The sequence below is a fragment of the Cololabis saira genome, chromosome 15 (genome assembly GCF_033807715.1).
Source record: "Cololabis saira isolate AMF1-May2022 chromosome 15, fColSai1.1, whole genome shotgun sequence".
In the NCBI taxonomy this organism is placed as follows: Eukaryota; Metazoa; Chordata; class Actinopteri; order Beloniformes; family Belonidae; genus Cololabis; species Cololabis saira.
The window spans coordinates 17,681,461-17,694,933 of record NC_084601.1 but is presented as its reverse complement, the minus strand read 5'-3'; the positions used below and the strand labels follow the sequence as shown (position 1 = coordinate 17,694,933).

The 13,473-nt window shown below is 41.1% G+C and overlaps 1 protein-coding gene across 1 annotated transcript in view; it reads left to right on the top strand.

Annotated features, from left to right (window-relative positions):
• csmd2 (CUB and Sushi multiple domains 2) overlaps positions 1 to 13,473 on the top strand; it is a 310,777-nt gene that overhangs the window by 99,302 nt on the left and 198,002 nt on the right. Inside the window, exons 4-5 of the mRNA XM_061740995.1 lie at positions 3,073 to 3,267; positions 11,677 to 11,884. Of these exons, the coding sequence (XP_061596979.1) occupies positions 3,073 to 3,267; positions 11,677 to 11,884 (403 nt within the window). The remainder of the gene's footprint in view (positions 1 to 3,072; positions 3,268 to 11,676; positions 11,885 to 13,473) is intronic.

Genomic DNA, 13,473 nt, shown 5'->3' with positions numbered 1-13,473 from the left:
TCCTCAACAAATTCAACAATCTCAACAGATGGAGCTTCAAATCAAAAGGAAGTTACAAGCAATCGTATCATGGCAACACCAAACTAGTCATCAATCATGATACACCAAGTTACACATCTAGTTTTTACTCTAAATGTACCAAATTATGTCATTTAGACTGTATGTTGCTTAATGTTATATATAATGAATGAAATACAATGAAATGACAATTGACTGATTTAAAGTTACATAACCTTATATACTGGCTGTATCAAATGTGATACGTAATTTTCAACACTGTTTTACTAAAACATAGACTATGAATTTTCAGTATTTTCACATTGCATCATCCCAGTAACTGTTCCTGTTGATATTTCAGAAAGAAATTTAATGTTTTTCTTACCTAAACATTTTTATACTTGGCAAAGTTCTTCAAAAACCACCTTCTCAAACTCCTGAGTCATAGCAATCTTGTAGTTTCACTGTAAGGCCCTCTAATGTGTGAATTACTCCCCCCTGTTGGAACCTCAGGGCACTGAATGTATCTGATTGTATACATCTGGTTTTTCAGGGGAAAAATATCCCACTGCTCATGTGGAGGGCTGAAAACCTTGTGTATCACCTATGATATGTTTGGCGTTATAGGGCTAAAGATGGTATTATTGTGAAAACCTTTTGAACTCTCAATGTTGTTTCTGTGTTAGAGGTCTTGCCAGACTCATCTAGGCTATGTTAAATGAAGAAGCCATCCAAACTTAGTTGGAATTTAAACTTTTCTAAAACACTGGTAGGTGTATCCAGAACAGTGCTTCAAACCCTGGTCCTCGGGGCACACTGTCCTGTATGTTTTAGATGCTACCCTGACTCAGCACACCGTGATGCAAGTAGCTGTGTCATCAACAGAGTTGTGGAGACCCTGATGACAAGCTAATGAGGATCATTAATTACAATCAGGTGTGATGAGGGACACCTCTGCAGGCACTAGATTGATCAGGACTGTGGCAGTTCTTTGTGAGGTAATAGTGAGGTGCTAATGAACTATGTAGGTCTATTCCTGTCCTTGCTTGGGTTCTGCCTAGTCCCTGTGGACGAAGTGAATGTCATGCAGTCCAGAACTGGCCAGGTCCTTTACTGTGCGACAGAGATAACTGCAGCTGTTAAGGTAAATGAAAGAGTCCATGTGAGTTAGAGATGCACCGATCGATCGGCCCCCAATCGGGATCGGGCCGATAATGGCCCTATCGGCTTTGATCGGAGATCGGAAAAATAATAGTTCAGAGCGGCCGATCTGATGACGTTTACAACAACAAACCCCCGCCCGCGCGGGCGTTCCCGCATCTCATACCGAGCGGTCCCGAGGAGGCATGACCGGCCTCGCCAGTGCGGGAGTTTTACAATGTCTGAAAAGGACAACAAATTTACAGTTTGCAAAGTGTGTCCAAAGGAGATACCATGAGGAGTAATATTACAAAATAATTTCAACACAACGAAGCTTATTAGACATTTGAAAGTTCTTCACACGGACTATATTGAGTTTTCAAAGTTGGCTGCAGCAGAAAAAAGGGAGGAAGAAAAAAAGGAGCGCGCGCAACGGCACTAACTCAGCTGTAACACCTGTAACAGAGACTTATAAACGACAGGAAGAAAAATAAAGAACTACATCGTAAGGTAATGAATTCATAAGCTTTGCTCATCAGCCGCTTTCTGTTGTAGAAGACATCGGGTTTAAACACGTTTGCAGCTTGGATCCGCGGTGCGCGCTGCCACGTCGTAAATATTTCACTGATGAAATCCTGTCGGAGTTTTACCAAACTATATACAGTCCAAAGCCTCACGCAGGACGACAGTCGTGTCAGTCGCTTCAGGAGTGACATGTGGAGTTCTAGTGTGAAGAGTTTTGCTTCACTCACAAAAGTTTCCTCACACACTGCTGATGCTACCGCTAGAGCTTTCACAAAGCTTAATAATTCATAATTCATTTTTATTTTAAGATTTAATTCCTCTTTCCACAAGAAAACTAAGGTTTATAGTTTGTAACTTGTATCAACTTTTAGAGAGTGACATGTCTGCTGTTTCTGTGTTGGTCACATGTTGTACATAATTATTACCACAGGAAAGCTGAAGCTACTAAACTACACTTACTCTGTGTAAGCCGAGTTTACACCTAATCTCCTAATTTTTATACCTAATAATACAATGTCAGTGTCGTGTACATGAAACATCAATATTGACGAATTTATGGATTTCACCCTGTGATCGGTGATCGGCAAAATCGGGATCGGCCGATACTGGTTTTCGAGATCGGTGATCGGTGATCGGCCCTCAAAATCCTGATCGGTGCATCTCTAATGTGAGTGTCTGATGCATAGTTAGTAACAGGTCATACTCTCAGCATTTCTGAAATAGTTGGCTATATTATAGCCATTCTTTGTAGGCTTAGCTGACCAAGTGTAGCTCATCATGGGATATATATTTGCAATCCAGTGTCTTATGATGGTACACACAAAAACGGAAGCAAACAGGTTGCAATACGTGAACTGGGCTGAACTTGACTGACATGACAGCACACAATTAGATAAGGTTCTGTTTATATAGAGCTCTCTCATTTAAGACTGAGAATTCCTTCATTACCCACACCATGAGCAAATTTAAAAACATAATAGCCCAGAAGTCAGTCACTTGGTGCCAGTTCTTCACAATTTTTAATTTTATTCACATGCATGTACATGATCGCTCAAGTAGTGATGGTGACAGCATCCACGAGTGACTAATCTGAAATACTTATTGTACTTGTGGTGTTGCATTTTATTGACTTTGGTATCAACAACTTTATCTACAGTTGCCATTATACAATGAAAATGTTTTTACCTGCAGTAGTCTTTGGGGCAAGATTTTACTGGTGCTTATTTGAAAGAAGTCACTGATTGGTTTACAAATGTTGGTATTAGCAGATGGTGCCATAATCTGTCATTGTCTTTTTTATGTGTGTTATATTTGCATTTTCTGCCTATAAGCACTGCTGACATGTTGCCATGTCTCAGACATCATGTACACTGTCTCATAAACTGTCCATCCCCCTCCCTCTTTTCCCAGCTCTACCCAGTTATACCTGTGGTAATCCTGGACAGCTATTGAATGGCCTCCAGCAGGGGTCCACTTTCAATATTGGGGACAAAATCCGCTACAGCTGCAGCTCTGGCTACGTGTTAGAGGGTCACACCACTCTTTCCTGCCTCGCCACTTCAGCTGGTACTGCTGCCTGGGACTTCCCTCTTCCCTACTGCAGAGGTATGTTGGATAAACTGTTAGGCTTTCTTTTATAATAGATGTTTTTCACAATGGATGGATGATTTTGATGTTTTTCTTTTTCAAAAGTAGGGTTTATTTTGAAAGAGGAAAAAAATTCTCTAATAAATGTCTTGGTCATGGCAAGTGACAATAGTATAGATGTACCAAATGGAAAATAAGCACCATTGAAACAAAGAACTCAGCATGGCCAGGTATTTCTGAACTCCCTGAACTCAGGCTGCAAATATAGTATGCGCTCAACATTTAAAAATCACAGTAAATATAATATATAGCTTTTATTTTTGCCTACACAGGCTCAAGTTATATGTACACGAGCCAACCCTTTTTATTCCATTGTAAAACTGATATCTTATTTACTCTGGCAGGACCTCATGTGTTTGCTCCCAGTCAGGTGCTTGTGCCAGATGTCAGTTAGCAAACGCCCCCGTAGCAGCGACACCTGCCAGTGTGTGTCGTCTGACCCAACATGACACATCTTTCAAGAGTAGGTTCTGCAAGCAAAAGTGACACCATTGAAGATATTTTCTCAGGATTGTTCTTGATACAAAATGAATTATAATCTAATTGGAAAGGATGTCCTACACATGCAAGCTTCCATTTCACTGATTGTCCATTTGTGGTCTTGTGTATTCATGTGGCTGTTGGTTTCTATTGGTGTGCCTGCTGAGCCGACCACTGAGACACTGTGCCATCTGTAGCAAGGCCGGGAGTCAGGAAGCCCACATTTGAGCACACATGGCCACGCACCACGTGCCAGCACAATCCCTACCCACTCATTCACATACAGGCACACAAAAACCACTCTGCCCAACTTGTAAGTGCGAAATCACTGCGTGCAGATTCTGTAATAATTTGTCATAATTTGTAAATGATTGGATTATTTATAATATGCATTATGTTTACGTAAAAAAACTTGAATAACTCTGTTGAAAAAAATGATCGTTGAAATTACAGTCAACTTTCATTACCCCATCTCCTGCCCGCCCAGGTTTCGCCATAGAAAGGGGAAAGAAAAGCTGCTCAAGCATTCAACTATGTGATTATTTCACATTTGCAGCAGAAATTACATGCCAACAAGCTTTAGAAACCAGCAATTTCCCCTGTGATTAATTGAGGTCTGCAGGTGCCGCATAAAAGTCAACTTAGAACTGAATATGTCTTCATAATTTAAAAATGTATTGCGGATGTTACTACAGTGAAACTGCCCATATGTGGAGGGAAAAAGCTGACACTATACTGTTGGAGCAGGGAGAACAGTTTGGCATAATGACACTCTGACCAAAGGGAAGTCCAAAAGTGCCAGCATGACTGAGCCAAAGATGGTCGTCAGCTATTAATGGCACAGATAAGGTTCTGCATGCCCTGTGTCATGATGATCAATTTATTTTCTTAGCCATGCTCATTTAAAACGGCATATCCACCCCAGTCTGCTCATAGGAGATACCGTAGATCTCGCAGCAGACTTATATCTCTCCTTTAGTAATCACATTTTCTTGAAAAAATTTGAATGTAGTAAAGTAGTAAATGTTAATGCTTAAACATACATTAATGCATACTCCCACATTTACTTGAGTTTAATGTGTTTTGTACTCTGCTCACTACAAAATCGTTCTTCTGTAATGTAAGTTTTCTATTAAAAAGCCTCTTATTTTCTCACCATTTGGCTTTGTGTAAAAAAAATAATAAATTAAAAAAAATTGCATTTTTATGTTAACTCACGATGGTCACTCAAATAACTTTAAACTGACAAAGTAATAATGAATAGTAATTCACCGAACATTGAGTAATGAAATCAGACATTGGTTTTAAATTGTTGTTCAGCAGAGTCATTAAAAATAGTAATGATGATATGAAAATGGGCCAGGCAAATTGGTTGGTACCCCTGGAAAAGACTGAACATAATTTTAACCATAGTGACGAATGTATCTCTGAAGTGAGTGAAATCATGAAAACTTCTGCAGTAATTAATTTCCCTTCAGGGACTAATAAAGTATTTTTGAATTAAATTAAAATAAAGTGTGTCCAGTAATGAACGTCACAGGGGTGTTCAATCTTGCAATCATTCAGTCTAACTATTTAACCCTCTGGAGTCGAGGGCACAGTTGGGATTTTTTGACAACTACCTCTATATTTCGCCTTACAAACTATCAACCTTGCCTTTATTTTGTATCATTTTTATTTTTCAGCACAATCTCACGTGTGTATTAAAAGTTATTTTTCATTTTGACCAACTGTATTGGACCTAAAATCACACAAAAACATACTATTTTATATATATATATATACATGTATGTGTGTGTGTGTACCCACACATAAATAGTGTATATAAACACCACCCTTGCTTATTCTTCTGAGGGCAGTTACCTTCCTTCAAGCTCGGGTTCTCTACCATCTTGGGCTGAGATGTCTGATGTTGTTCCTAGGTATCTGCTGGAGCTGCTCTCCCAGCTTGGAGGATACAGCTCTAAGTGCTCTGGATGTGCCAGGAGTTTCTTCAGTTAAATGAAGATAAAACAGAAATACCAGTGTTTGGAGCCAAGGAAGAAAGATTAAAAGTCAGCACTCAACTTCAAGAAGTGAAGCTAAAAACCAATAGCCAAGTCAGAAATCTGGGTGTGGTTTTGGACTCAGACCTGACTTTTAAAATACTTACAGGCACATTACGACAGTAGTGAAGTCAGCATAATATGACCTAAAAGAACATCGAGGATTAAAGGACTGATGTCTCAGCAAGACTTAGGAAGCTTGTCCATGATTTTATCTTCAGTAGACTGGACTACTGTAACGCTGTTCTCACGGGTCTCCCTAAAAAAAAATCCATCAAACAGCTGCAGTTATTCCAGAACGCTGGTGCCCAAGTCCTCGCTAAGACCAAGGGAGTGGACCATATAACTCCACTTCCTAGAGCTTTACACCAGCTTCCTGTCTGTCACAGAATAGATGTTAAAATCCTGCTGCTGGTTTACCCTCAGGTCGCCAGTGTCACACTTACGTTCTGTACCCAGAGTTAGGACAACACAGAGTGAGGCATCGTTCAACTTTTATGCTCCTCACCTGTGGAATAAATACCATAATGCATCAGGGCTTCTGAAACTCTCAATTGATTTAAGTCGAGGTTGAAAACCTTTTTAATTTACTGCTGCATTTCAGTAATTCACCATAATGTACTACAGCCTTTATTTCTTCCATCTCATTTGTTTTATTCCTCTTAACTTCTGTCTGTCTGTCTTTAATTCTGATTCCACAGGATCTTTGGTTTTTCAATCTCTCACCTTGACTTTGGGATTTCCAAACCCACGCCTAAAATAAGTGTGTGTGTGTGTGTGTGTGTGTGTGTTTGTGTGTGTGTGTGTGTGTGTCTACCTTTCAACCTCGGGTCAGTTGCATCCTCTGTTGCAAATGTGAGCTTGTCGTGTTGATTCTAAATCTCTCCCCAGACGACTAGGCTCCAACTCTCCACCACTCGATGAAGCGAGTATAGGGACTTACTGGCTATGAATGTCTCATGTTAAGCAGCCTGCATTTATTGCCCACTTTTGGGAAAATCTTGGTTACTATGGCAATTTCGGAAATCTAAGAACGGCTTTTACTTGGAATAAAACCATAACATCTTCACAATTTGCACATAATTTTTTTTGTCCCCTTTTGGTTTAATCTATAATTAAGTTATTTTTTTAATATTACTTTCATACAGGGCTTGTATTGACCCGTTGCATGCACAAAATGCAGAGAAGTTGAGGTGTGGTAGAGTTAGAGTTCAGAGTCTTCAAGTATGGAAAAACATGTCATGTGTGGAATATGAATATATATCCTCATCCTTTTTTTCTGTCTGTATTTTACTTCCTGTCACTCCCACTGCAAAAATCACCTGTCATCCCTCATTTTATGTTTTTCTTTCTTCATTGTCCACTTTACTTCCACACCTTTTTCTTACCCATCCCCGCATGTCACCTGTCATCTTTCTCCTGCCCTTTTTCTTGCTCTTCTGTCGTGGTTTCCCTCCACCTGAAATTCACACCTCACAGGTTTCCTCTCGTCCACACACTCTCCTACCCTTCTTCTGTGCATTTGCCGTGGTGACAGCCAGGACTGATGATAGGCAGGGCTTAATGTTTCTGAGGTCCTTTCCCTACCTTAAAACATAGCATACCACCATCTGGCTGGTCACTATGATCAATGATACCCACACAAACAAAACAAAAACAACCAAAAAAAAAAGTCACACTATTGTCCACTATTTAGTAGTGTATAAATGCTTCTCCAAGATCTTGATGATGGAAGAATCTGATAACTGTGTAAAGTCTTTACTTGTTCAGGAGATCAGAAACATGCCACCACATCTCATTACCAATATGATTTAGGTCTGATTTACATTTACCCACAGGATCATGGCAAGGCAACATATGGCTAGTGTATTGGTATAGCACATTTTATGTAAACAACTCAAAGGGCTTTACATAAAAATTAAAAAAAATGTAGAATGTTTTAAAAAAGGAAAGAGTTTAAAAGCAGAATAAATAGTTGAAGACAGACAGACAGACAGACAGACCGGAGTTATAAAGATTAAAACAAATGAGATGCAAGAAATAAAGGTTACAGTGCATCGTGGTACAAATTAAGGAACACGACATAACCTGACCTGATCACGGCCAATCCATTCATGAATATGAGGTGTCATGCTCCCCGAGCCTCTCAAGCTGTTTGAGCCCAGTGAATCTTGGAATTGTCATCTTGGAATATGCCTGTGCCATCAGGGAAAAAAAAAAAAGAAAAAAGTCTATTGATGCAAAAATCTTGTCCAACATTAAATTCAGGTGACTTAATTTTTCTGGACACATAATGGTTGATAAAGCCAGAACAACTGAAGCAATTTTGGAACAAGGTAGATCAGTTTTAGACTCCCCCATCAGTCACTGAGCCAAAGTGGCCTTAATGAGGGGATGCTGCGGGGGTATACTGCCCCCGCAGTTTTGCACAGTAGGAACTAGGCATGATGGATGCATCACCACATCCGCTGCTCTTCTCACACTGATGGCATCACTCCTGAACAGTTTACCTTAGTTCAACCACTGGACCTGTCATAAAACAGGTTACAGAAAACGTTTTCCTACAAGTGTCCACTTGCTGCAGCAGTTCAGCTTACATTTCTTGTTGCCAGAAAAACATGCTAAGCACTTGAATACTTCCCCAACGTGAAAAAAAAAAAAAAATCACTTACAGATTTACTTAGTTAAATCCAGAGGGTAACTTTTTTTGCCAGGAAATGTATCACCTATTGGATTTTTCAAAGGTGTTATGACAACATTAGAAGCTAGGCTTTGAGTATTTTCTTGGCAACACATAAAACGAATGCTTTATTATTTAGTGGTCTCCTTAAAGCTATCTGGAGGCGTGAAGAGTTGCTTTCATTAACACAAATCTGAATTAATCTGAATTTAATCACTTCTCTCCACGTTGCAAGACTTTGCATCATGCCCCCTACCCTGCATCCTGCTGACTGTAAAAGCACTGTAGGGTATTTTGAAATCCTATGATTGCTGTCTCACTGGCCCATGGCAGAAATTGCAGACAAAGAAAAAATATGCTGTAACACATTGCACATTTTCATGCTTCAGAATTTAAAGATATGCTATTTGCTTTGTGCCAAAAAAGATGTGACTGAAATTATAAATCTTTTACAATCCGTCTTAAAACTCATTTAAAGACATCTAAGCAGAACATCCACACAGTTTCCCTTAAAGGTTAAGTTCCATAGTTTTAACTTATTTTTTCTTTTCCTGTACTTTTTTTTCCGTCATCAGTCAAACAACTCATCAACAGATCTGTTGTCTGGCATTTTGTCAGTGTTTCCACAATTCTTAGATTCATGTCTGAATACTTCTTTGTTTATTTTAAAGATTTACGGCACTCCAATGTGCAAATGATTGGTTAAAAAAACAAACCCTCATCTGGTTGATTGAAGGTAGATTTGGCTGGTCCAGCATTCCATTGAGACTGACTCTAAAGGCTGAAATATGCTTCTGCGTCACACCAACGCAGAGCACACGCCGCAGCCGTGACGCCGTGCTGAACCCTTCGGACTTCTCCGTCTCTTCATTTCGCCGCGGTGCAGTACCCCCCGCGACCGCTAGTTAGCGATCTTTTTCTGAATGTTTTATCCGACTTTTTCCGGTCACAGTAAATCAAAGAAATAAGGACAACTATTGTGCAAAAAAACAAAACAAAAAAAATCACATATAAACGAAGAAAAGAGCCCTGGAAGTTCACTACTGCTTCAAACCGGAAACCGGAAATGCTTCGCTTTCAAACGAACCAATCACAGCGCTCTCGGTCTGCGTGTGGTCTGCGTCTCCTCGACGCGTAGTTACAATTTTCAGGAGGTGCCCGTCAGAGACGGCGCAGGTGACGGCGTGTCCTCTGCGTCAATCTAAACCACACGCCGTAGGCACGGCGCCATTTTGACGCAGAAGCATAATTCAGCCTTAACCAGCAACCTTGCCTAACATGACAGGGACATGATGTGGGCTATGGCTGGCACTGTGTTATTTGAGCTCTTCAACAATACATGGCCAGCCCCAGTCGTTGTGGTCAAGAAATAGAACAGCCATTGGCGCTTCTATGCGAAAAAGCAGAAACCTGAATGCTGTCACCAAAAAGGGCTCATCCTCACCTCTGCACACATTGCACTGGCTTCGGAGGCAAGATTGAAGACGGCCTTCACCATCAGGCGGGGCTGTGGCAGTTCCGTGTTGTCATTTGGGCAATGCAATGCCCCTGCTATATTTGAGCTGCTGTTAGAGAAAGTGCTAGTCTGCATTATTGTGCTGTGTACCGCAACGATCTGTAGCTTCATGACACAAGCGTTAAGTGTTTTGAGACTTTATGGTGGCCACTTCAATTCACACATCAGTTCTGTACTCAAAGCACATAGAGGTAGCAGGAAGTCAGACACATGGCTTGCTCAGACTTGTATATTGACATTATTTTAACCTGTGGTGGGTGTGAGTAAACAATTCAGATGGTTTTAGAAGAGATTCGAGCAACTTATTTGCAGAGGTCCATTTTAGAAATCAGTACATTCTATTTAAATCTAGTTTAAAGTTTAGACCTGGCAATCTTTAAACATCGTCAAACAAATGTAGTGTCACAAATCCAGCCAAACAGGTAGTGCTCAGAAGCACCCTGGTTCTGAAAGACTCCTGCTGGGGCCTGAAGGCAGCACTGAAGATGGAGCTAAACATTGGTAAGGCAAGACTGTGGCAGTGCTGTGACAGGGGCAGGTGGCTCTATGACTTTTCAGAGGTATCACTTGGACATTCAACACCGGGGTGTTGAGAGGGGCGGCACCATAGCAAGGCTGAAACACTCTCATGGCACCCTTGTGCTGTTCAGAAAAACTGCTAATGCCACCGGCAGAAGAAAAAGGGGTCCTGATACCATCAATGCTGGTAGCTGCCCACACCAGCAGTGAGAGGAATGGGAGAGCCATTAGATGGCTTCCACTGACCATACTGCAGATACTCCAGATGACGGCATGAGAATGAGATGGAGGCGGACCCTGGCACAAGTTAGAGGTGGGCAGGAGACTGGTTAGTGCATGTAATGGACAGCGGTGTCAGTGCAGCGGCCTGAAATAAAAGCCTCGCACTCTGTTGGGCAACATCGACTTTCTGGCAGGCATGCACCACTCGGCAGGCAGAAGTCAATATTCTCCTGCTTGATCTTTTCATATATATCTGGGCAAGTCTTTGCCCTCCACAAGAGCTAAAAGTTACCAGTAACAGCTGTGATCACTTACTTTTATGAGCCGTTGGTATTCCTCTTCGATCAACTCTCCCGCTTCAGTACAGTCCCACAAATATGAAATTTGCTCTTGTTGTTGCCTTTCAAGCTCTTCTTTCTTTCCCTTCAGATGGAAATGAGCTATCTGGGCATTCTTTATGCATGATCATACTTATATATTAGGGCACATTGTAATATCATTTTCACAAAAATACAGCTGTATACTAGAGAGGATGGCAAATACAAAAACAAAAAAAAAGCTTAAAAATGTTGCAAGAAACTTTATTGATTGTTGAAAGTGTTGATTTCCAAGACATTTTAGTTTGACGGGAAAGAGTATTTATACTTAGGTTGTGTCTCTTTCTTTTTCAGATTTTTTTCCCAGAAAACTGTTTCTCAATTTGCTTCAGTGTCAGAAGTAAATAAAAAAAAAAGTGAAAATACGTAAGCTGCAGCTTATATTAATAGGCCTTGTTCTCCTTTTGATTGCATTCGTTTGTAAGTGGCATTTACTTTCTTGTTTGTTGTTGCCGTTCATGTTTGTTTTGATAACATTTCCATTGAATTAAGCTGTTCACAACATCTTTTTCCCTACACCCTTTACAGCGGATGATGGATGCGGGGGGACACTGCGGGGCCAGAGTGGAGTGATCACCACCCCCAATTACCCAGCTGAGTATAACAACAATGCCGATTGCACCTGGACTGTGCTGGCCGAGCCAGGAGACACGATCGCCCTGGTTTTCTCTGACTTTCAGCTGGAGGACGATTACGACCTTCTGGAGGTCAGCGGCACTGAGGGATCGTCCCAGTGGTGAGTAGTGAGCCGACAGCACTTTTCTCTGGACAGGGAGAACTGAGCAATGGTCTGAAAGGAGGTGAAGTCGGGGCACTGCATTGCTTGCACATAGGCAGACTGCATGAAGTGGGAATGGGATGGGTGGAGTATGATTGGAAGTGGGGGAGTGTAAGGTTCTGAGGAGCGTGAGCATGGCTTTATCCGAAGTGTTGCTAAAATTGTCCTTAAAATGTAATCGATGGATAACAGTAATTTACTTAATAGGCACTTCTCGCTTTCATATTACAAAATCTTCTTGATCATGTCATGTGTTTTCTGGCTCCAAGTTGTAATTTGAACACTCAATCTTTGTCAGACACTTTGCCATAATCTCTGTTACTCAGTCTCGCACAAACACACATGCTCACGTCTAATGATGAAGAGGCAGGATATGCTGGCATCAATGTGGGTCTCTCACCATCTGTGGCAGCTCCTCCTCTCTCTGACAACTCTCTCAGCTCAGGAAGTAATTAGTGAGCTAGATTTCCACCAGCAGCCTTATATTGCTGTTACACACACACACACACACACACACACACACACACACACACACACACACACACACACACACACACACACACACACACACACACACACACACACACTATGACATTATGCTGGTGTTTTAAGAATTTGTGCAGACAGATGTCTTTGGTGATTTTCTGTTTAAAAAAAGGTAAAAAATGTAAAATGTGATTGAGTATTAGTGTATTCTTCTGCGGTACTGTCTTTATCTTTGGTAAGATTTGAAAATACGGTTTTCAATTTCAGGATTAAATGAGACGAGACTGCAGGGTAGAAGTTGCTCAAGTTGCAGCCAAAGGCAATTGGTAGCAAGAGCAAACCGGCCATGGGGAACACTGGGAGTGTTTCCAGTGAGCTGCTCGACAATTAGGCCCATACAATATATAGTATCAATATAGGCAAAGAGGGGAAAAAAAACGTACTCCTCACTAAACTAGCAGGATTCAACACAAATGTGGCAACAGGCCAGTGCTCTGTTAGCGGGGGCCGAGAGGCGATTTTAAAGCCTTTTTTTCGTCAGTCGAGATGAAGGCAGCCCTCGTAAAACAAACCAGCCAGATCAGCCAAGGGTGTCAGAGCCAGCATTGTCCTCAAGACAGGGGAAGCACCAGTGACCTGGTAAGGTTGACCTAATTGGGCATGCTTTCTTTTCAGCATTATCAGTAAAGGTCATCAGTTACTCAAAAGGCATGAGGCACGCTGTTTCTTTCCTTTTTTTCTTTTTTGTTTGGTGGGATCTTAAAACAGAAGTGCGCATTTATAGCTTGATATTTTAATCTCTTTGTGTCTATGTTTGAACAGTGGAGATTGGGTATATTTCTAGACTCTCTTAGATTCTGGGCTGACATATCTTGTCCCAAACTTTGCTTTGCCCTCTGCCGTCAAGTCAGATGCCCATATCCCTACTTTTGTGTGCCCAAGTTGCCTGCAGTGCTCCTTACACCATACTTGTTCTGTCTGAGAGAAAGGAAAAAATGTTGAGTTTCTGGATAGATGGAAGAAGAACCAATGGGAAGTAATGCAAGTCATTGTTAATTCAT